The sequence below is a fragment of the Musa acuminata genome, chromosome BXJ3-6 (assembly GCF_036884655.1).
Source record: "Musa acuminata AAA Group cultivar baxijiao chromosome BXJ3-6, Cavendish_Baxijiao_AAA, whole genome shotgun sequence".
In the NCBI taxonomy this organism is placed as follows: Eukaryota; Viridiplantae; Streptophyta; class Magnoliopsida; order Zingiberales; family Musaceae; genus Musa; species Musa acuminata.
This window is the reverse complement of record NC_088354.1, coordinates 29977952-30000364: the sequence shown is the minus strand read 5'-3', so window position 1 is coordinate 30000364 and position 22413 is coordinate 29977952. Positions and strand designations below refer to the sequence as shown.

The 22413-nt window shown below is 36.8% G+C and overlaps 3 protein-coding genes across 8 annotated transcripts; 2 read left to right on the top strand and 1 right to left on the bottom strand.

Moving 5' to 3' along the window:
- Nucleotides 1–3691: 3691 nt before the first annotated feature.
- On the top strand, nucleotides 3692–7738 carry LOC135640642 (probable protein phosphatase 2C 38). Its single transcript, XM_065155314.1, has 6 exons — nucleotides 3692–4201; nucleotides 4677–5044; nucleotides 5822–6058; nucleotides 6745–7251; nucleotides 7357–7403; nucleotides 7552–7738. The coding sequence occupies exons 1-4, from the start codon at nucleotides 3880–3882 to the stop codon at nucleotides 6958–6960; spliced, it is 1143 nt and encodes a 380-aa protein (XP_065011386.1). The 5' UTR covers nucleotides 3692–3879; the 3' UTR covers nucleotides 6961–7251; nucleotides 7357–7403; nucleotides 7552–7738.
- Nucleotides 7739–9511: 1773 nt separating this feature from the next.
- Nucleotides 9512–13599, bottom strand: LOC135640350 (uncharacterized). 3 transcript variants are annotated; one of them, XM_065154693.1, is made up of 7 exons: nucleotides 13371–13596; nucleotides 12939–13074; nucleotides 11946–12030; nucleotides 11811–11858; nucleotides 10199–10299; nucleotides 9953–10116; nucleotides 9512–9854 (listed from the first exon to the last, which is right to left on the bottom strand). In XM_065154693.1, exons 1-6 carry the CDS (start codon nucleotides 13531–13533, stop codon nucleotides 9984–9986), a joined length of 666 nt encoding a protein of 221 aa, XP_065010765.1. In that variant the 5' UTR covers nucleotides 13534–13596; the 3' UTR covers nucleotides 9512–9854; nucleotides 9953–9983. The 3 variants fall into 3 exon arrangements, with proteins under 3 accessions (XP_065010765.1, XP_065010766.1, XP_065010764.1); XM_065154694.1 differs by having other exon boundaries at nucleotides 9512–10116; nucleotides 12939–13050; nucleotides 13371–13599; XM_065154692.1 differs by having other exon boundaries at nucleotides 9512–10116; nucleotides 13371–13595.
- Nucleotides 13600–14468: 869 nt separating this feature from the next.
- On the top strand, nucleotides 14469–20120 carry LOC135640810 (protein-tyrosine-phosphatase MKP1-like). Of its 4 annotated transcripts, none has more exons than XM_065155570.1 (4): nucleotides 14469–14591; nucleotides 14789–17225; nucleotides 19492–19679; nucleotides 19799–20120. In XM_065155570.1, exons 2-3 carry the CDS (start codon nucleotides 14880–14882, stop codon nucleotides 19543–19545), a joined length of 2400 nt encoding a protein of 799 aa, XP_065011642.1. In that variant the 5' UTR covers nucleotides 14469–14591; nucleotides 14789–14879; the 3' UTR covers nucleotides 19546–19679; nucleotides 19799–20120. The 4 variants fall into 4 exon arrangements, with proteins under 4 accessions (XP_065011642.1, XP_065011644.1, XP_065011645.1 ...); XM_065155572.1 differs by having other exon boundaries at nucleotides 14501–14656; XM_065155573.1 differs by having other exon boundaries at nucleotides 14501–14676.
- The last annotated feature ends 2293 nt before the right edge of the window (nucleotides 20121–22413 follow it).

Here is a 22413-nt window from a genome sequence, read left to right as displayed (position 1 = left end):
GGTTGTCTTCTCCTCCCCTTCTCCTCCTCAGAGCAGGCATGAAGTTTTAAGGAGCGTCGTCGCAGCCCTACTATATGGATCACCTCTAGAGAGGAGGGTGCTTGACCTCCTTCACTCTCTCATAGAGATCTATAGTGATTCAAGGATATATGATCTCCATAGGTAACACAATTTTTAATATACGTAGTTTTTTGTTTCACGAATTTTGCACACTAATCTTCGTACGACAACAAACACATCTTTGAAAATTGGGGATTTTGATTTTTATGTTCTTCCGCTGCGCATGTGATGTCGCTCCCAGATTTCCCAACACTTCCCTTACTAATTCGATTACCATAAAGTCAACAATATTGTCTCCGTCTACTTAAGGGACAATATCAGAATTAGTGAACCCCTCATCGATCTTCACCGTAAACTTAATCGGATCAGTCATCTCCTTATATGTTGGCACTACAAATATGGCAGAAACCTTAAAAGGGCTATTATTAATATTGGCAAGAACATTGTTGCCCTTAAAACCAATGATTACCATAGTTGCTTACTCCACACTCCTTTCTCTCCAAAATAAGCTTGTTGCTCTCAATAGATGGCTTCATGTTATATGAGTCATATCCACAAATACCGTAAGAATCAAATAAATCTAATTAAGTATGATAGTGGAGAACATAGTTCGGAATGATGAAGAAATTCTATCCCATTTTTCCAACTGGTATTCTTCCTTGCGTGCTTGCTTGGACCCCCCCTTCTATACAAAGATGGAACTGAATCTCCTCTCTCCTTGTCTTTACCAACTATAACAATAGGTTTCTATGCCACTCTTTTTCTGAAGCCAAATTTATTAAAGCCTTAAAGCAAATGGGATGAGGCAAAAGCCCTTATTCTAATGAATTTAATATATAATTCTTCGTGACCTACTGGGATGATCTTAAAGATTGTCCCTAAACCCTTTAATATATTTCAAAATTTTCACTCCCTTCCCTCGAGCTAGGGAAAGATCTTTCTTGTCTTCATTCCTAAGAAAGATAATTTTAAGAGAATTAAGAACTCCAGACTCATTGTCTTGTATAATATGATCTCGAAGATGCTATCAAAAGTCTAATAGAATTATAATTCACCTTAACCACCTTGTGTAGTAAGAGGAATTTGCCTTTGTGGCAAGGCACTCAATTCACGATAACATCTTCATTGCCACCAAACTTATTCACTCTATGACTAATTCTAAAGATAATTCTCCTCATCATTCTCACGCTAAATCCTTAAAAGGCTTTTGATAGCATCTCCTAGCTTACCATTTCTAGGGTTTTATAACTCACAAACTTTCCTACAATATTCATCTCTTGGGTATCTACTTGCCTGTCCTCCCTTAGTTTCACCCGCTTAATCAATGGCTAAACCTCTAAATGGTTTTGGAGTCATAGAGGCATCTAACAAGAGGGCCTCATCTCCTTCTATCTTTACATTCTTGTGCAACAGATACCCGCCTCCATTCTTTTGAACCTTATGGGCTCTAACAGACTCACCCTATTCAATATTAATAGAGTCAAGGTTTCTCATTTTATGTTTACAAATAATGTGACTTTTAGGACTAAGTCTAAGTCCTATTTGAATATATTGTCTACTATAGATCTTTTTGCTAGCCTAACTAAACTTTAAATTGAATCTTAATAAATCTTATATATATTTCCCTAAGACCAATCTCCCATCCTTCAAACATAGATAATGTTGCAACTTTAGTATTAAAGAAAGGATCTTGCCCATAACATATATGAGTACATTTGTCTCTTATAATAGTATTCTTGAATCCCTTTTAAGGGAATGGTTGATAGAGTCATAGGCAAAATTAAGGGTTGGCATAATGGTTTCCTTTGCAAAACCCTCTCAAGTTTTTTATACAAGAAGAGGACTTAGTCCACCTTCTCAACCTAGTCAGCCTTCAAAAAATTTATAGATAATAACATATGTACTAAACTTTGATAAGACCTTGGCTTAGCAATCTCCCTCTAAAGCAACCTCCCTCTAAGTAGATGGCTCATTTTCTTTGATATTAATAGTGTTGAGAATCTTAACACTATCATTGTGATCTGATGGTTGTTGGGATTTGGTTAAACTGCATGAGATCTTTGATCCCTTACTTATCTCGTGCATCCTGTGTATTCATGTGTTTAACGACTACTTTAATGATGCTTGCGTGTGAACCTTTTACTCTAAGGTATCTTATGTATCATTCACAGTAAATAGTAATTAACTGTCACGCCAAAGATCAAATTTTTTTTATACAAATTATTTTTGAATTAGCTCACCACAATTGATCTATTTTCTAAATTCCTTTCAATTAGAACCTTGCAACCTTTATAATGATTTTGATTAATATAGTTTGCTCCTTTTTGTCAAAAAAAAAAAAAAAAACTTTTGCATGAGAGAGAGAGAGAGAGAGAGAGAGAGAGAGAGAGAGGACCAAAAGTTGGCTACAAAACATGAGGTTGGTGGTACCAATCCCTTCGTCAAATCAAAGACAACCTTATGCAACCTCCCTCCATTGTTTTTAATTCAATCCCTTCGTACCAAACCCAACCCCACCCTTTACAATAGTTCAAGAGAAAAGAATAATACTTGAATGAGTAAAATCACCCAAATACCCCTATTAGCTCTTGAGCTACTATCCTTCAAATGTATTATTGTCTTAATTGTAAATAATTATCTCCTCTCCATATATATGTATATATATATATATATATATATATATATATATATATATATATATATATGGAGAATTCCCAAAACAATCCATTGGTTTTATTTTTTTTTCAAAAAAGTCTCATTTTTATTGTTTTCATTAGATCAATCCTATATTTCAAATTTTAAAAATAACCCCTCTTTATTTCTCTTTTATCTCTTTACAACAGATTCTTTTTTGATCTGATCTAATGCATTAAGAATCGATCTGGTAAATTAAATTAAACCATCTTAATATTAAAAAATATAATAATATATAAAATATAAAATAAATTAAAAAAATTTAAAATTTATAAAAATACATAATCAAACTCATTGTTTTAAGCTAATATTTAATATATAAGATTTTTAATTTCAGTTAGAAATTATATATCATAAAAATTCCAATAAATAATTATTAAAAATATATTATGTTTATTTTTAAATAATTTTATTATAACACTTTGATCTATTTCTTATTTTTATCTTTTTTAAATAATTAATTTTTTTTTTAACGTGGTTAGAATTTATTTAATATACCATCAATGTGACATTGCGGGCATCTTATGAATGGAAAGATACCCCTCACCTTTTTTAGGGATAAAATTTAAAAGTTATAAAAGGAAAAAATTAAAAATGGGATGCTTTTTGAGAAAAAGCCAAAACCAAAATCTTGTTTCCAATATTCGCCCTATGGATTTTAAGCGGGAACAAAAAAAAAATCCACTTAAATATATATATATATATATATATGTATATATATATATGTATATATATATATATGTATATATGTATATATATAGTGTTGCATTTGAGATGGTAAATAAATAAATAAAGAATTAAACGAGGATAAACATGTAATTTTAAGATAAGCAATACGATAATGATGTTTGGCAACAACATTTAGGTATTGCCTTCGACCGACCCCCCACAGCTTAGGGAAATAAAAGCGGAGGAGCATAAATAGTCGTTTTCGTCGAATCGGCTTAGTCGATAGCAAACCAAAACCCCCGCCGCGGATTCCAACGCGCGCTCGCGGAAACCTACGCTCGCCCGTCTCCTCTTACCTTTCCCCTACGAAACGCTCCCCGTTTTTATTCCACTACCGTCGAGATTGGGCGATCGAAGAACAAAGCGTGTGATCGTGGTGATCCGAATGACTGGCGGATGGTCCGATCATCGTCGCTGTTGAAGATCGTGAGCCCTTGCTGGAAGTGGGCGAGATTTAGTCATGACTCCGCCGCCCGAGCCGAAGGCCTCCTCTGGTACAAGGACCTCGGCAGCCACGCAGTGGGGGAGTTCTCCATGGCGGTGGTCCAGGCGAATAACCTCCTGGAGGACCGGAGCCAGATTGAGTCTGGGCCGCTGGGCTGGAACAAGGCGGCGGCCGCGGATGGCCCCCACGGCACGTTCGTAGGGGTCTACGACGGCCATGGCGGCCCGGAGGCGTCGCGGTTCATCACGGAGCATCTGTTCCCTAACCTCAAAAGTACACATTTTTTTCTCTTTGTTGAGTAGAATTATGTTTAATGTGTTCTTCATCAGATTGCGGTTTAAACATAGATTTGATTAAATTGGGTGTTCCCTTCATGGATAGCCGTTCTGCATTGGAGATTTTCGCTTAATTGTCATTGTCTCTGAATTGTGTTTCTGTATATGTTCTATTGCCTATTATACCATCAGTGTGACCCAGTTGGCATCCTATGGATTCCATTGCACATCTCATCTTCTGAATTTTACCCGAAGATTTGCTATGTCATCTTTTAATTCGTGAATTTTAATGACGTGAATTGATTTCTTTTCGTAATGATAAGTTAATAACTGCTAATTGACACTTATTCTGCAGCTTATGTTTTGCTCGTTGTAATCGAAAGATTCACGTCTTTTATGAAAAAAATCAGTGGTCTGAAAGCTACTTTTAATTAGCATGTGATAGTTGTGGTAACAGTGGACATGATGTGCAGAATTTGCATCAGAACAACCGGACATGTCAGCAGATGTAATAAGGAAAGCATTTTCAGCCACCGAAGAGGACTTCATCTCTCTTGTGAGAAAGCAGTGGCTCATCAAGCCGCAGGTTGCCTCTGTTGGTTCCTGTTGTTTGGTCGGTGTCATATCTAGTGGGATGCTTTTTGTGGCAAATGTTGGAGATTCTCGAGTAGTGCTAGGGAGATTTGAGGAAGGTATTGGAGAGGTTACAGCAGTACAAATGTGCACCGAGCACAATGCAAGCTTTGAATCCGTGAGGAATGAGCTGCGGTCGTTGCATCCTGATGATCCAAATATTGTGGTTTTGAAGAACAAGGTTTGGCGTGTCAAAGGCCTTATACAGGTAATCCATCTTCCGAAACTGTTTTGCCCATTATTGAGTGGAAATAGATTTCATGCATATTCGTTGCTTCTGAACACCTTTATTTCCTATAATGTTGGTACATCAACATGCACTTTAAATAACTTTTGTGTATTGCATCATGATCAATTCCTGTGTTTATTATGCTTTTGCATCAAATGACAACGTCCTTATGGTGAGCGAAGGGTTCTTGGAGATTGAATAATTTCTTGTGTGACTCTTGAGGATATTAAATTTTTGGGGCTATAATCGGAACATTATCTTTACCATTATATACCTTCCTAGACAATTCTAATGGCTTGTTTTCTCTAGAAACTTTTTGTCTCAAATTAAACTTGGATAGTTGGCTATATTGCTTTCTATTATAGTGGTACATCATAACCAAAATTGAACCTCAAATTATTTTTAAATTAATTGAACTTGGTTAAAATACAAAATATGAATTTCAGTTGAACTGCCACTTGGAGTCATTTTGAACCTATGCTATTAAATTTGTTATCTTGCAGAATTAGTCATTTGGCTTTTTAGTCTGCAATAGTTTCTTCTATATATTATAGCAACAGTTTCTTTGCACATGACCCTAAAGGTGTGTAGTTTGTAACATGTTGGCCATTGACCAATATTTCTAGATAACCCTTCATGTGGATGGCAGTGTTTCTGTCTGGCTTTTGTGCATACAAGAAGATTTTAGGGTTAGAAAATTGGGCCATGAATATCTTCTAAACATCTTCTACCTCTTGATTTCTTTAATTTCTGCAGGTTTCAAGGTCTATTGGAGATGCTTATCTGAAAAATGCAGAGTTCAACCGTGAACCTCTATTGTCAAGGTTTCGGCTGCCTGAACCCATCGAAAAACCAATCCTTAGTGCTGAGCCATCAATAGTGACACATAAACTCTGTCCTGAAGATCAATTTTTGATATTCGCATCAGATGGTTTATGGGAGCATTTGACGAATGAAGAGGCTGTGGATATGATCCATAACACACCTCGTAGTGTAAGATCATCTTCTCTCTTGTTCTCCTTTAGGTTTTATCTTTTGAACAGTACAAGTCATGTGTTTTCGTTTTTTGTGAACTTTTTACCTTTAGCAGATATATGATCGCATCATGGCTCTAATATGATGCACTGCTATATTACCAAGATTTTTACTGATACATCAATCACTTTTTTTTTAAGTGGTGAATTTTTACTGATACATAAATCACTTCTTTTAAAATGGTGATTTTTACTGATATATAAATCACTTTTTTTGAAGGCAGTAATTGGATGCTCTTTCTGATTCCTTATTCATGAGCAATCTTGTGCATTTCTGTAAAAACTCATGGAAGTCTTTTCTTATTTGAAAAGTTACCGGTCAAATGCTTATGCATCGTAGATCATATTTTAAGTTTGAGTTCATATGGTGGACTTGTTTTTGAGTCACACTTCACTAATAAATTTACAAGTTTCTATATTAGTGCTATCAGCCCAGAGTAACAAACCCTACTACTTCAGGATTCTTAGTTTCATCAATGCAATTAATTCAGAAACTTATTTTGTTGATTATGATTCTGAGCAGCTTCATAACGTCTTTTGATTTTTGCTACGGAATTTGTTTTCTTATGCTTAAGGTTCGGCTTTCCATCTGCTATTAAATATCCAAATTTCACGATAGTTAACCTATAGTGCTTAATCATGCAGGGAATAGCAAGGAGGCTTGTCAAAGCTGCAATTCAAGAAGCGGCAAGGAAAAGAGAGATGAGGTACTCTGACCTGGAAAAGATGGATCGTGGCACCAGGAGACATTTCCATGACGACATTACTGTCATTGTTCTATTTCTAGACTCTGCCCTGATAAATAAGAACTTGTGCCATAGTCCAATACTTTCTCTTAAAGGAGCTGGTGTTCCTACCTAAGCAGAATGTGATCCGGGATGTGAGTCAGAATCTTCATGTACTCAGCGACCTTGGATCTTGCTATTGGTATCATCAGACCATGAGCAAAATACAAGAATCTGGTGTTTGAAGAGGTGTATAGCATCATAGGAAGAGGATTTTTTGATCTAACATGACGATATGAAAATTTGCACCAAAATTAGATACAATTAGCAATTATGGAACTTTGCTTTGCTTTGTTTGACAGTGGAGGGCTCGGCTTCGTTTGTGACAAAACCTTGTTCAGGTGGTATCAGCCTATATGGTGCACAGGTATAGGGATCTAAGTGATCTTGTGAAATAGTACTTGTGCATATTATTGAGCAACAGGACAATATTTGACTCGGAGTCATTTAATGTTGCTCTTTGGTTTGGCAGTGAGACTGAGGATTTCTTCTCTTGTGGGAAGTAGCGTTGGTTTCAAGGTGAGAAGATGAATCTGGATGCAGTTCCACTTGCTGATAATATCTCTGTTGAAGCATGAAATTGAGTATGAAGGGTGAAATAATCTTTGAAACTTATTTCGATGGTCATAAATATTTTTCTTGTTGCATTGGTGTTGTATGATTTCAGGAGGAAGTCAGGATCTTATGCGAAAGAAATCCCTTTATGAAGTTGGAAGCATATCCGTAGATTAGTCTCGTTTGTATCCTGTAGCAGTAGCGTGAGACCTCACTAATTGGCCATCAAATTGTCACGATCGCGGTTGATGGATTAATCCATTGATTAAATTTATTGATCTTGAATCATTAACTCAAAAGTGTCTAATAGGTAATAATATGATTATTTAGTCTTTATAGATCAATACTTTCCGTTCTATATGTTAAAGTTATGTACACAAATTGAACATTATGAGGCCCAACGCCCGTGATTGACTTGCCATTCTTTTTAATTGCCCCTACACATTGTAAAATTAATTTGTTGAATAAATACACACATAATAGCAAGAATTATATTATATTCATATCGATCCATATTGATGTATCGAGATATCTTGATATATTAATACTAATGTTATAAAGATGAAGAAGAAAAAAAAAGACAGTGGAGGAGAAATCGATACTAATGTTATAATGACGAAGGAGAAAAGAAAGACAATCGACGAGGAAGGAAGAGGGGATGATGATAAGAGGATAACAATGAGAGGGCTCATGAATCATTATTTTCTACGTCTGCATCGAAACATATCATTTGTTTCATATCGATTTGATGAGCGTTCCGACAATACCTACATTATAGTATATTGGAAGCTCAAAATTTATTATTATAATAATATCTTTTTAAATCGTTAAAAATAATATACACCACAATGTACTATTCTAAATATCTTATTATTTAAAATTGTGTACTCAAAGTGATGGTTATTATGGAAGTGTGACTGCCAACTATGATTGATTTTAAGTTAGTCACTTAAAAAGTAAGTGGAATGTAGTTTCAACTTCTTGCCTAATTTATTGTCTACGGAGGAGCCTCAATATTTTATCTAAACTTCAATAAACTTGTTGGACTGGGGATGGGTCCCCTCTCCTTCTTACCTGCACGCAATAATGCGCACAAACCCTGTACCGTACGAATCCTGTTTTGAATTCATAACTTTATCGGATTCGGGTTCAAGTGAATGCAATCCGATAACACCGTTGATTGATTCCTTTTTGCAGTCCCTAACTCCGTAGTAGAGCAATCGACAGTCGCCATCGCTACTTTTACGACTCCGTCCAGAGCACTCGTCTCTTTCCCTCACTCACTGCTGGGCAAACTACTATGTATGTTTCTTATGGTTTTGAAGATGAAAACCTTATCTTCTCCTTCCTCTCCTACGACTCCTTCCATCACATTTCCTCTCTTTTTTCCCCCACTTCTGATTACCAAATTTGTTTGAAGTATCGAAGGTGATATAGCTAGTTAGCTACCAAATTTGTGATGTGTGGAAGGTGATGATAGCTAGCTGACTACCAAATTTGTAATAGCTAGCATAATTAATAAAAACCTTAAATCTTATCTTCATCACTGTTGCCAAGAATAGATATGTTGACAGTGCTCTACACCTTAACCCTTAGTATTATATCCTGGAGATACTCTAACCCTTTCATTCTCATTAATGATATTAACACAGCATGATCTAATAAAGTTTTTACCAACTTAACTATAGTTAGACTAGTATTTTAGGTGTCAACTTAGGATGAGATTTCGAACTCTCAAACACCAAAACTAATCTTTTGGATGTAAAGGTGGCATGTCATTCTAAAACCACATCAGGTTGAATGGTTCCCTTGTATCATTCAAATATCTACTACATGACTATGTTTATCACCCAATAAGGTAGCATTTTATTCTAAAACTCTTGCAGGGAATGGAGAGGTAATTATAAGCAGCTTCTCATTCAACTGGGCATTGGCTGTGGCGTTTATGTAGCTACCGATTCCAAACATAAAGAAAGATGTTACAATTGGTCGGTCATTATTCTGAGTACGTTAGTAGTTGATCAGTACTTGCATGTATTTGATGATATGTTGTAATTTTGTCATATAAACCATGTATAAATGATTAGAGCAGCACTAAGATAACTGGATAATATGCACATGATTACAGACACTAACATGCATCCACAATAATCCAACTGAAGAAATAGCACCCAGAATTAGATGGATGTTTCAAATGCTCATCTCAGAAGACTGCACCAGTAAAATTAATCTAACTGGACCAGACAACCCTTAGGTTTAACCTTCTTGTCAAGCAACTGAAAAAGACTATTATTCATGAACTTGTAGCATATAAATCAGTAGCTTTTGGAATCTGAAATATGTAATGATGCAATTAGGAGTACTGAAATCAGATCCAAAACTTTGTAGCCTTTGGCTGTCCTAGTGTGTAGGTCACTGCAAATACGTAGCAGATTGAGTGAACCAACCAGCTAAATGCAACAAAGATTCTGTACCTCAGCAAAGATAAGCTCATCACACCAACCAATCCATACCACGTCGTTCTAATGGAAAGAGCACATCCATCTATTGGAGAACTCGCATCGTGATAGGATTGTTGAGACAGAAACTCCTGTTTTTCCAACAGATGGCGTTCATTGCATCAATTCGCGTAGGGAAGTGGACAAGTGAAACCCTTATAGGATCTGGGAAACCTTGCCTGCAATGAGGAAATAATATAAGGTACCTAATGTTAAATGATACAAACCTACATAAATGCAAATAATGGGGGAGTATGACACCTGACAAAGGTCTGAAATCTCGAAGGATCAAAGTTGCAACCACTCAAAAAGCGCTCTATGTCTTCTTGAAGGGCATTACGAGGAATACCTTGCAGCAGAACCTGTCAAACATTTTAACACAAATATTCTATCAGTTTAACCACAAGTTAAGACAGAAATAAAGAACATAATCACAGAATAGTTTTTACGGTATAATATATGACACTGCAATTAGTCATCTGACTTATGGGTGAACAATATATCCAAAATAGTTGTTCAATATTTCAGCCAAAACAAAAAGCAATTGTGACAATACAACTGCACGATGAAGACAGTGCAAACCAAGAATCAAACTCAGCATGCATTGGCCATGGTCACTTAAATGATATACTAATGACAATTAACAATGTATAGGAATAGTTATTTGCCTAGAAATAAAAGATTATAGGCTTCAATAAGTTAGCTGCCATTGGATAACCAAAACTTCACAAAATTTTACTGGTCTTGATACATCTGCATGTATACATTAGTTGACAATAGAATATAGATACTTCATATCCAGTCTAGGTTTGGAAAAAAGTAATCAAATCCTGTGTCTACTGTCTTTAAATAAGTCTCAAGTGGTGTCCAACTTTCTTTTTATCTAATCAAAAATGAATTTTGGAGACAAGTTCAACTATAACCTCTCTGGAGTCCTCTCTCGGTCTCTCCATGTGCTCTTCATTCCTAAAATCTCTTTACTCCATTGTTATCGCCTGCTAACAATTCTTATTTAATATGCAATCATCACTATGGTTTTTAATTTATCTAATCTTAGATAAGATTGCAGATTTGATTGTTTAGTTCATTGTTTTATTCATCCAATAGTAAGAAAACTTTCAGCTTGACATTTAATAACATCCAACAATATGCAAACATCTCTAGCTGCTAAGATTCTCTTGATAGTCACTTAGGCTTTGATCAATATAAAAAAATCTCAGGTCCTCTGCAGCTTCCTTACCATCTTAGACAGTGCAAGCAAATCTAACGTTCTGATCCCTCAAACAAAGATCTTACTTCCTACCAAAATATGGATCAAATTCTTGAATTTTCTTAATGGAGAATTGCAACCAACAAACTAAAACTCACAATCGATAATCTGCCAATATGAAAATCACTTCATTGTCTATATGTTGGATCTGTTGGAAAAGGAAATCAATGTAACTGTTGCATAGAAATGGAAAATCATTAAGGTTTGTGCGTGATCATCAAGGGCACGGCTCTGGTAGTTGAAACCTAAACAATCATCAGTAGATTATGCTAATGTTCAACAATCACTTCACTTTGTCTTCAGAGGACATCAAGAAATTCATCTTGATCAAAAGCCAAAAATCTCCTTCCAAATTGCAAGTAATCTTACCTTTATGCTTAATCATCTACTTTAAGCAATCTATCAGAATAGTGCGCAAATTCTCTACAAATATGGAACAAAGTAATAGCATGGGTGTATGTAGATGATATCCCCAACTAATAGAATTCGCTAAATTAGACTCTTGAAAATTCCTCACTCTTAAGGACTGAATTAAATAATGCACATAAATATTAGATAACAAAATATTTTGACTTTAATAAAGAAATATAATAGATTACTCACTGCTTTCCCATCATATGAGGTTGTAAAGTCCCAATGGGAGCGATCCACCTGTAAGATAATAATTATGATCATTCAGCTAAGAAGTTCATCGAATAAATCAATTAAACTTTGGAGAACAGGTTTAGCTGCTCTTACTTTCTCTAACTTGTACAGGCGGCCTTTTCTAACAGTTTGCCTCACTGCCATGTCAAATGAAGATCGGGAAGAGAACTGCAACAACCTATTTTCACAAGCAATGTTTTGGCTTTCAGATTGTCAATCTTTTACATATAAAGTGTGTAATATAATGTCAATGGTACTAATGCCGATGTATGAAATAGGAAAAAAAAAATCCAAGAAGAGTATGATGAAGCAACTGAATATCTGAACGTATCACTAAAGAAACAAACATCAAAAAAATATGTTCCACTTGTCCAAATTTACAAAATTAAATGATGCTGAACATGTTATCTGGTTCTTCATGAATCGCACATAAAGAGATTAGATGAAAGTAAAATTAATTCTGTGCATATCAAGTTACAAAAAATTTATAGAACAATCAAAGAGCAAAAAAAAAAAATCAGATTTTTCACTAAATATTCTGTTTTTCCTCATAAGGCATGAGTTTCTCTACAACAAACATTAAACTCTTCGAAATGTTCGGTTTCTAATAGTTCTCTGGAAGAAGTTCAGAAGGCATGAAGACAGAAGACCATGGCAAAAGGGCATGATTTAAAAAAAAACAAACATTAAACTCTTCGAATCTTGTGGTTTCTAATAATTCTATGGAAGAAGGTCAGAAGCATACAAACAGAATATCACGGTAACTGTTCATTGATTGGCCAAGTCAAATCCTAAAATATATCAAATTCACTAAATGGCAACAGTATGAAAAACATTTTCTTTCATATATCAACTACATGCTAAGTATATGATTCCTTTTCCCAGTCAAAAGGTTAGCTCAGCATTCACCATGTGCATCAAAAAAGAACAAAGGAAGTGTGACTATATTACCCCTTGCAAACAATCGGGAAACAAGATGCACATCCATGCAAACAATATCCAGTTTGTGACGAATTTGCTTTATATTATCCATGAAAACCCACAGGAACTAAATCAATGAAACAGGAGAGTAAAAGAAAGACATACATGCCGAGTGGATTATATGCCTTGTTGTACTCAACTTTTATATCAGTAGTTGACAAATTACATCCCTCAAAGAAATGGATAACATCAGTCTTCAGTGCATTTCTCCCGGTGCCTGTCAATTTACCAAAGACCAAACCTGAATATAGAAGGGAACTGTTGGTGAGTTTTATATCGTGTGTCATAACCAATCGTAACAGGAAAGTCAGCATTTTGACAAGAAACGAACTTGAGCTAAGAACACGTGATGTGTGGCCTAGTGATGTAATCCCAGTGCCACACTACGAGCATGATGTACTATTAAGACAATGTTTGCACAACATCAAACTGCAATATCAGCAAAAATAATCGATGATCCAAAGCCTAAAGCACGAAATTAGGCTGAGGCATTTGACTCGAAATGAGAACCCCAATAATGCAGGATTGCAACCCTACCTTCCTCGGAAGACCGAAGGAATGGATCCTCCGAAGCATCCTGCGGCTTTTCGCCCTCGGTGCAAAGGCGTCTCAGCTGAACCATTCGAATGAGGGGATGGTTCTGAGGCGAAATCCTCGATCTCAGGGCGCTCTTGAGGAAGAACAGCTTCGAAGCCGCCATATTTCTTCCGCTTCGAACTGATGCCCTCTCTCTCTCTCCGCCCCGATTCCTCCCCCTATAACCTAAATTGATGATCCCGTGTTCGTATTCAAGCCTTGGGCCGGTGACCAGTCTGGGCTTTTATATGGGCACAAGTGAAACCCGACCCATTTTGAGCAATTACCCGATCGAGTCAAAATCCGACCCGATTAGGCCTAATAATGGGCCTGGGCTTCTCAAAGCTTTCTCTCTCTCTCTCTCTCTCTCTCTCTCTCTCTCTCTCTCTCTCTATATATATATATATATATATATATATATATATATATATATATATATATATATAAATATAATAATAATAATAATAATAATAATAATAATAAATTTTTTTTTTTAATGATCCACAATATTCACTGATAATCCCGTCCTTGATTTAGTTTAAAAAATTTAAAATATCAATTTTTATTCAAATATCATTTTTTTTAGTTGCATTATTTTGGACATGCCATTAATTTATCAGATCTTGTTTGAGTTATTATTCTGTATGTTTAATATAGTTGATTCCATTGTTAACTTTCTTTTATATCTTTAGAAACATTAGATTATTTCTTGAAATAATTGATTTCAACGCAATCTAATTTTCGTACGATCAATATAGAAAGTCGTATATTTACACGGAAGATGGACAATTTGGTCTTAAAGCTCAAGCTGGTTTGACTTGCTTGTGGGCCCAAATGTTGACGCGGCCCAAGTCACCGTTCGCCCGCGGGCAGTCCACGAGACGACGGCCAGTCAAACTACCCTACCGGTCAAACACGGCCCCTCTTACGCCAGCTGTACCGTGATCCTTGCCTCATTGCGAAATCGCGCCCGTGATCGATCCATCCGACGGCTGTGACGTGACTTCGGGTGCCGAATGGTTCGATTTCGCGGCCGTGCTTTTTTCGCTACGCGAAGTGCTCGATCCGACCCATCGCTCTCTCTCTCTCTCTCTCTTCTCTCTCTCTCTCGCGTAGGGTTAAGTCTCATCTCTCGGTCTCTCCATCCATCGATTCGATGCCAAGAGTCGTCGATCCACGCTAGTATGTTAAAGTTACTTCCTGGCTTTCTTTGGCTCCTTCTCAAGCTCCATTTTTTTCTGAATCCAGTGCGTCCTGCTGGCGAAAAGCTAAAATTCGACTCATTCCCTATTTTTCGAGCCTAAATTTGGGGGTTTTGATGCATTTTGGCTCATTTTGGCTTTATTTTGAGTAAAAATTTCATCTTGCTTATTGTTTAGGTTTGAGAGGATGTCGATCTGGTTCTGATTGGAGTCGAGGAGTACGATTTAGGGTTTCTTTCAGGCGCTGTTTGAGAGGGCGAGTGCGGCGATGGGAGGTGAAGAGGATTCCGCCGCCGGGCTGCTCCCCGGTGGCCGGAGAACTTTCTGGAGATCGGCGTCGTGGTCTGCTTCCCGGACCTCCGCCCTGGACCACCCCAGGGATTGTGCCTCCGAGGAGAAGAGCGCGAGCAATGGACAGTTCAAGCACCGCATGGTACCTCCTCTTACCCCTAGATCCCAGACCCAGAAGGCTAGGTCTTGCCTCCCGCCTCTCCAGCCGCTCGCGATCTCCCGCCGGAGCTTGGGTGAGTGGCCGAAGGCGGGCTCTGACGACATCGGAGAGTGGCCACACCCCCCGACCCCAGGTGCAAAGCCTGACGCCCTAAAGCTGGGTGATAGCTTAAAGCTGGATCTTTCCTCACTGAGATCCCAAGGAAAGAGGGATCAGATCGCCTTCTTTGACAAGGAGTGTTCCAAGGTTGCAGATCATATATACCTTGGTGGAGATTACGTGGCTAGGAACCGTGAAATCCTCCGGCAGCATGGGATCACCCATGTCCTAAATTGTGTTGGCTTCGTCTGCCCGGAGTATTTCAAGTCGGATCTTGTTTACAAGACCCTTTGGTTGCAAGATAGCCCGACAGAGGATATCACGAGCATCTTGTATGATGTGTTTGATTACTTTGAGGATGTTCGACAGCAGGGGGGGAGAGTGTTTGTCCACTGCTGCCAGGGCGTTTCGCGGTCCACCTCGCTGGTTATAGCTTACCTGATGTGGAGGGAAGGGCAGAGCTTTGATGATGCCTTTCAGTTTGTAAAGGCAGCAAGAGGGATTGCCAACCCGAACATGGGTTTTGCTTGTCAGCTGCTGCAGTGCCAGAAGAGGGTGCATGCTATCCCACTGAGCCCCAATTCAGTGCTGAGGATGTACCGAATGGCACCTCACTCACCGTATGATTCTTTGCACCTTGTCCCGAAGATGTTAAATGATCCTTCTCCAGCTGCACTAGATTCGAGGGGCGCATTCATAATTCATGTCCTCTCATCAATTTATGTGTGGATTGGTAAGATTTGTGAGTCCATTATGGAGAAGGATGCAAAAGCTGCAGCGTTTCAGGTGGTAAGGTATGAACGAGTACAGGGGCCAATCGTGATGATTGAAGAAGGGAAGGAGCCCTTGGACTTTTGGGAGAAGTTCTTGAGTGCTATACCTTCAGATGATGGAACAAAGATTAAGAAGGTACAAATTGAGTCAGCGACCAAGACTGGCATAGGGAAAAGGAGAGTTGAGTCCTATGATGTAGATTTTGAGCTTTTCTACAAGGCTCTTACTGGAGGTATCGTGCCACCATTTTCCTCTTCAGGACATGAGTATGAGATGCACCTTCCGACAAGAGAAAGCAACTGGAGTGTGTTAAGGCGGAAGTTTATACCTGGAAACATTAGTCGAGTTTTTTTAGATACTGCATCATCGAAAGATATGGATACCCACTCTGATAGGATGCGGTCACTGAATGCAGAGACATTGATTTCCCCTCCATATTCATCTCCCAGCTCTCACTCCTCTGATTCAAGCACTTGCTCAAAGTCTAGTTTAGACTCACCTTCAGTTTCTCCTTCCGCATGCTCTACTCCTCTTGTGCTGTCACCTGAATCACATGACATGCCTGACACTTTGCTGTCATCAACTGGGCCTTCCCCACAAATTCTGAGCACCATCAAATCATCAAAACCATCTTTCAGAGCAATATGTTCCTCTAAACATCTAGCACAGTCTATTGCTGAAAGAAGGGGAGGCTTTTCACCCTTGAAACTGCCAACACTCTGCAAAGGTCCTTCACTAATATCCAAGAAGGTGTTAAATACATCTTCTGCTTGTGATAGTACACAAGAAGTCATAGATAAAAGTAATATTAGTGAAACCGCAGGCAATGATGCTATAGGCTGTACAAGTAGTGTAAGACTAGAGTCAGATGTCAAATGCTTAGGTGAATCTACAATTAGTAGTTCCGAAAACTATGCAGACAATAAGGGAAATCATCGGCAACAAGATGATCAATTTTTACAAGGCTCAACTAGACTTGTTGATATTAGATCAGAGAACTCAAGTCCAAAACTGCCACTAGTGTACCGCTGGCCTAGTATGGAAAAGCTAGCAACATTTTCTACAGAGGGTCTCGATTCAAAAGCAGTGTTTCTTTTTTTGATTCCTAGTACCAGAAGTGGAGACACAGGTAGTAGTGTTCATTTGTGGATAGGGAGTGAATTTGAACAGGCAAATGGGCAAACTCAACTAAGAAGCAGTAGGGACAATCTTATTGTTTCAATTGATTGGCACCAAGTTGGACGTGATTTTCTTAGTTCAGTTGGTCTGCCAAAGGATCTCCCAATTAAGGTAATCGTTTATAAAATAACTGGTCCTTGCATCCATATGTTTGATAGTTCCACTATCAATTTCATAGCATCAGTAAGTTATTGATTTTGTTGGTGCCAGATTTATGAATATTGAGCATATCTTATTTGCTTGCATCATTTGCTTATTTGATGGTTGTTCTTTAACGATTACTTTTTGAGTGGCATATTAAATGCTAAACATTTATTTGTAAATTTAGGGATCTGATCATTGACAGACTCGAGAGACCTCAAAATAAATTTTCACATCTGATGATTCTCATTATCATTGTAAAAATTCCTTTTGATCCGCAGAGGAAGGTGTTTTTTTTTCGCATAGGAAGGTTTATGCATGTAAAGAATAGCATGTTTTTAGAATGAATTACAGTTGCATGTTCCAGAGAGAAAAAACCATCTGCATGCGAGTTCCATCTTGCTTCTACCGACCGGTTTCGGCTACCTTCATCAAGTGATACTGTGCCTGCACTTGAAAAGAAGTTCCAGACGCATCTTTCTAATCTAAACATGCATGTAGATAGAGGTTTCGTCTCTCTTAAAATAGAATTATCAATTTTACATAAAGACAGATAACATTGTGATTGTTGGATTGTTGCAATAAGGCAAGAGAGTCATGGAAATGGTGTGTTTATTAGTAAGATGACATTTGCATAGTCATCATAATGCATTTGTATTGCATTATTCCCACTAAGGCTATATATATATATATATATATATATATATATATATATGTTCTTGCTGATTTGTGGTTATTTTACCTTTTCTAAAATATACATCGACTGATCTTTTTTCAAATGATTTATCCTGTAAAAAAATTGTTTCATTTTTATTGATATTCTTGTTGGCGACTAGTGTGATGCATTATTGCCATCACCTTCATTATGGTGGAGTTATTTATTGTAATTTGTTTTGCTATGTCATTGTCCCACAGCTTGTAACTTTTTGCAAGTGTGGTTGGGTTTTAATGTTTACAAGATATAAGTGATATTACAATTTGTGTAGATAATGATGTACGGTAACGTAAAATTAGTGGGATGCTATACATGGGAAGAAAGACGGTTGGAATGGAGGGGAGTATCATATCCATCTTTTTCTTAAGTTGAACTTTGTATTTGAGTAAACAAAATTTCTAGTAAGCAAACATGCCGTAGGAATTTTAAAGAGGAACCTAAGGAATGACTTGTAAAGTATTTTCTGCAACTATAGATCCATTGCCAGAAATAGAGGAGCATAAGGAATTACTTTGCAGCAGACAAATTAATCCTTCAATCATTTAAATATTAGTTTTCCTTTTTAAATAAGAATTATATTAATAAGGAGGCCTTTGGTTGCCTACAACTGCTATATACCTGCAAGTAGTAGTTGTGTACAAAAGTCAAAACAGATGCTACAAATAGCAGGTGTACAGTTGTTTGGATGGTTGCATGTATAGTAACTACTTGCACTTGCTACTAAGGTTGAGGAGGATGCAGGCAGTGCTTGGAGAGGAAGGAGGTAACGGCCATACAGACTGAAATAGAGGAGGAACAGAGGACACTGATTAGACAATGTGTGAGAGGATGAAGAAAGTTTAAAATCCAATTTGACTTGCAACACAGCTGATAAGGGCATCATGCGGTTTCTCAAATCACAGGTCTACTTGCAGCATATGCTTGCTTGCAAGTTGCCTGTTTATATGCTGCAAGTGCTTTACTTGCAAGTTGTCCAATACATTCCAATACATTCAAGTCGGCTACTTGCTTGCTGCAAAATTTCTTGCAGGCAGGCCACTTGTGAGCAACAAAATGCCTCCTAATTTGTCGATTCTGTAAATATTGAATTTTTCCATAGGAGATTATTATCATCATTTTTCTGTGGATACTATTTGGTTTTTTTAAGTTTCATCTAATATTTCTCTGGGTTGGATCAAGGAAAAAAATGTAAAGGTTAAATTTGTTTCCAGGGACTGCAAATGATGTCAGTGATAGGCATTGTTAATAGAGTAAAAGCAAACTGCCAATACAGCAATCGCATGGTCTATCATTTTGAATTGAAATTTTCAAGTATCATCAATATCAGGAGACTTTTTTGTATTATAAATTATTTATTTGGAATCTGATGCCTTAGAATAATAAAAATCACAACTTTGGTGAATTACTGTATAATGGTTATCCTAAGTACATGTATTTTTCTGATATTCTCAAACTTTGGTTGTTTCTTGTCCTCTATCTATCTGACGTGGACTATTCATTTTCAAATTTGAACGGTGATAGGTTGTGAAAGAAGAAGAGACAGTGAGGCTGTTGGAACTTCTGAACTCTACTTAAGGTTGTCTCTGCCACAAAATGTTTTAGCGCCTAACAACTCAGTCATGCTCTGGTACTTTTCCTGGCAATTTCACACAATGGAGTTTCTTATAGCATTTTGCTTGGATGGTATTGCTCCGGAAGCTATCAATTAGGTAACAACAGACCCTTGTTCTTTTAATGGAGTGCAAGTAGTTCTTATAATATGATCTTTGAAAGGAGAAGAAGTAATTAATTTTGTTGTCTTCTCTTAAATTTCCATTCTTGATGACAGGAGATTGCCAGAAAGTTGTCTATCCAGACTAGGGATTTGGCAAGCATGGACACACGTTATAGTCCCCAGTAAACTCAAGCAGTATGGCAAAAGAAAAAGCAAAAGAGCGAAATCTGATTATTAGGACCCATTGTGCAGGTCGTACTGAATTAGTCATCCTAAGGAATCAACTTTGTCTTTTGTAACTTTTACTAATGTCTTTCTACTGGAGTTGAGAGAAGGGGCCTTCATTGTGCTCCTTAGCCAATGAAAAGTTACGAAATGAAACGGTGCTCGAACTTTTAGTATCATCCCCGAAGATGAAGATTCTCAACATTTCATACGACCATATTGTGCCCTTGCTGTTGTCTAGCATTCTATTAGTTCTTTTAAGGTTTATTAGCAGTCTCACAAGATCTTGCCAGTGAATTTAAGGAACTGTTAGAAAGTTTTTCTGCTGCAATTTTGGACATAGTCGAACTTTCGTTGACAAGGCTTCAATATGTTGCTTCTTTGGCATTATGATCTGCTTTGTTGCTGCTTGTTCGTTGGATCAACTGTTTGAGTGGTAATCACCTTTAAATCCAGAATTGGCTACATTACCAGATCAGCCTGAGGTTTGCTATGTTTTTCCTGTCAGTAGGCACACCTGATATGTACCGGAACACAGAATGTATCGATATAGATGATAGATGATATGTACCAGTTCAATAGTTGATCGGAACATAGATTGTCTTGTCGATATCGGTCGATAACTAAGATTGATCAATCGTTAAGATTTATCTGATTCCAATAGTCAATATGACCATTGGATCAATTTGAATGGGTATTTAACTTTATTCCTTCCCCCTCTTTCATTCATAATAAATCTAACACTTTCTCACTCAAATCATTTGTCACTCTTACTACTCTCAATCAAAGATGAAGTTTGGTGATTAGAGGCTCATTTGGGTGGTTTACGATATTTGAACACTTCATTTAGAGAAGGTTTACTCTAATCAAAAGGTTTATATTTTTTTTTTAAAATAATCATAATTAATTTATGACATGATTAACTTCATTCTATCTAGTTAATATCTTTGAGGGTAAAACACATTTATAATGACAAATTAAGGTTAATTAGGTATTATCATAGTTTTTATATTATGTGATTAGTGAAATTAATGTTATTCCATCCATATTAGACTCATATTTGTTCCTTTCTATCTAGTTAATGTGTTTTAGGGTTAAGCATTATCATAACTTTTTAATTATGTGATAGTGAAATTAATGTTGACTAGAACCATATTAGACCCTCCATTCAACCTAGTGAATAATGATTAGGGTCAAACACATATTTTTAGTGTCAAATTAGACCTATTACATAAATCATAACTTGTTATTTCAAATTTGATGATAATTAGAGTTAATTGTAGCTTGTTAATTTTGTAAATATTAGTAGAAAAATAGCACCAAAGGAATAGACATATAATACTACTTAAGATCATACCCATCATTTGGACAACAACCATTATCATTCGCAGTATATTTATTATGATTATATCAATCGGGTAGAGAAATCACCCGAATAACATTTGGTTGGCAAATATTTTAAATTTGTAAAATGTAAAAAGATTTTTATGGATGTCGATAAAATATTTTAAGAGAAGTTACAATAAGCAAATGAAAGCCAAAGAACAAGAAAAATATAGATAGGCCATGCATGAACTCATGTATGATCAATACGATAGTTGCAACGACGATGTTGATTTATATCTTACAACTAGTATTTGTGTATCATTGGAGCGTCAATACATATAAAAGGAGGTAATAAGATATCGATGACCTGACTCAAAATGAGAACATGATGATGACAATGGGTTTAGGCCATAGACATTTTAGAGGAGTATTAGCATAAAGTAACCAATGACTCTTCTTTAGTTGAGCAAGATTGATAGCATAAGGTAGGGTAGGGTGGCATATGAGATTTTATGAGAGGACTTAGTAGCGTAAGGTTGACTTAGATCTTACAACTAGTATTTGTGCATCATTGGAGCGTCAATACATATAAAAGGAGGTAATGACAATGGGTTTGGGGGGTATTTGTTGTTAGGATCAAGAGCGATAATAAGAGGGGGGGGGGGGAGGGATTAGTGCAGGGGACAAAAACGATAAATTTAATTAATTTCGAAAAACTTCATACGATGAAACTCTTAGTTCGACAAAAACTATTTTGAAAAGATGTTTGACTCGAATAAGTTTGTAAGTGAGTAGAGAGGAGGGGATTGGACAGTTTGAAATGAAGTAAAGTAGAATGCAGCAAAGTAAAGTACGCACCAAGAAGAGAATATGCTAATTTTATAGTGGTTCGATCGTCTGACCTATATCCACTCTCGATACCTCCTCTAATGAGGTTACTGGTTTCCACTATTGATCTTTCTTGAAGGGCAAAGATCAATCACCCTTTTACAGAACTTTTATAATCCCCATTTTACATAACTTTTATAAGTGGTTCACTCTCATTTTACAAACTTTCACACTTAGAAATGATGGAGGTGAACTCTTAACTTTTGCAAGCTATTTCACTATAGTTTCAGTTCAGTTCTTATTACATCTCTATGTTTTACCAATTGAGAAGTAAGGGGTATTTATAGCCC

Excerpts from the sequence above, each read along its gene's own strand:
- LOC135640642 (XM_065155314.1), top strand. The coding sequence starts at position 3,880 with ATGGTCCGATCATCGTCGCTGTTGAAGATCGTGAGCCCTTGCTGGAAG. Across the intron at positions 4,202-4,676 it reads TCTGTTCCCTAACCTCAAAA|AATTTGCATCAGAACAACCG; the intron begins GTACACATTTTT and ends CATGATGTGCAG. Across the intron at positions 5,045-5,821 it reads GTGTCAAAGGCCTTATACAG|GTTTCAAGGTCTATTGGAGA; the intron begins GTAATCCATCTT and ends TAATTTCTGCAG.
- LOC135640810 (XM_065155570.1), top strand. The coding sequence starts at position 14,880 with ATGGGAGGTGAAGAGGATTCCGCCGCCGGGCTGCTCCCCGGTGGCCGG. Across the intron at positions 17,226-19,491 it reads CAAAGGATCTCCCAATTAAG|GTTGTGAAAGAAGAAGAGAC; the intron begins GTAATCGTTTAT and ends GAACGGTGATAG.
- LOC135640350 (XM_065154693.1), bottom strand. The coding sequence starts at position 13,533 with ATGGCGGCTTCGAAGCTGTTCTTCCTCAAGAGCGCCCTGAGATCGAGG. Across the intron at positions 11,859-11,945 it reads GCCTGTACAAGTTAGAGAAA|GTGGATCGCTCCCATTGGGA; the intron begins GTAAGAGCAGCT and ends ATTATCTTACAG. Across the intron at positions 10,117-10,198 it reads AGATTTCAGACCTTTGTCAG|GCAAGGTTTCCCAGATCCTA; the intron begins GTGTCATACTCC and ends TCCTCATTGCAG.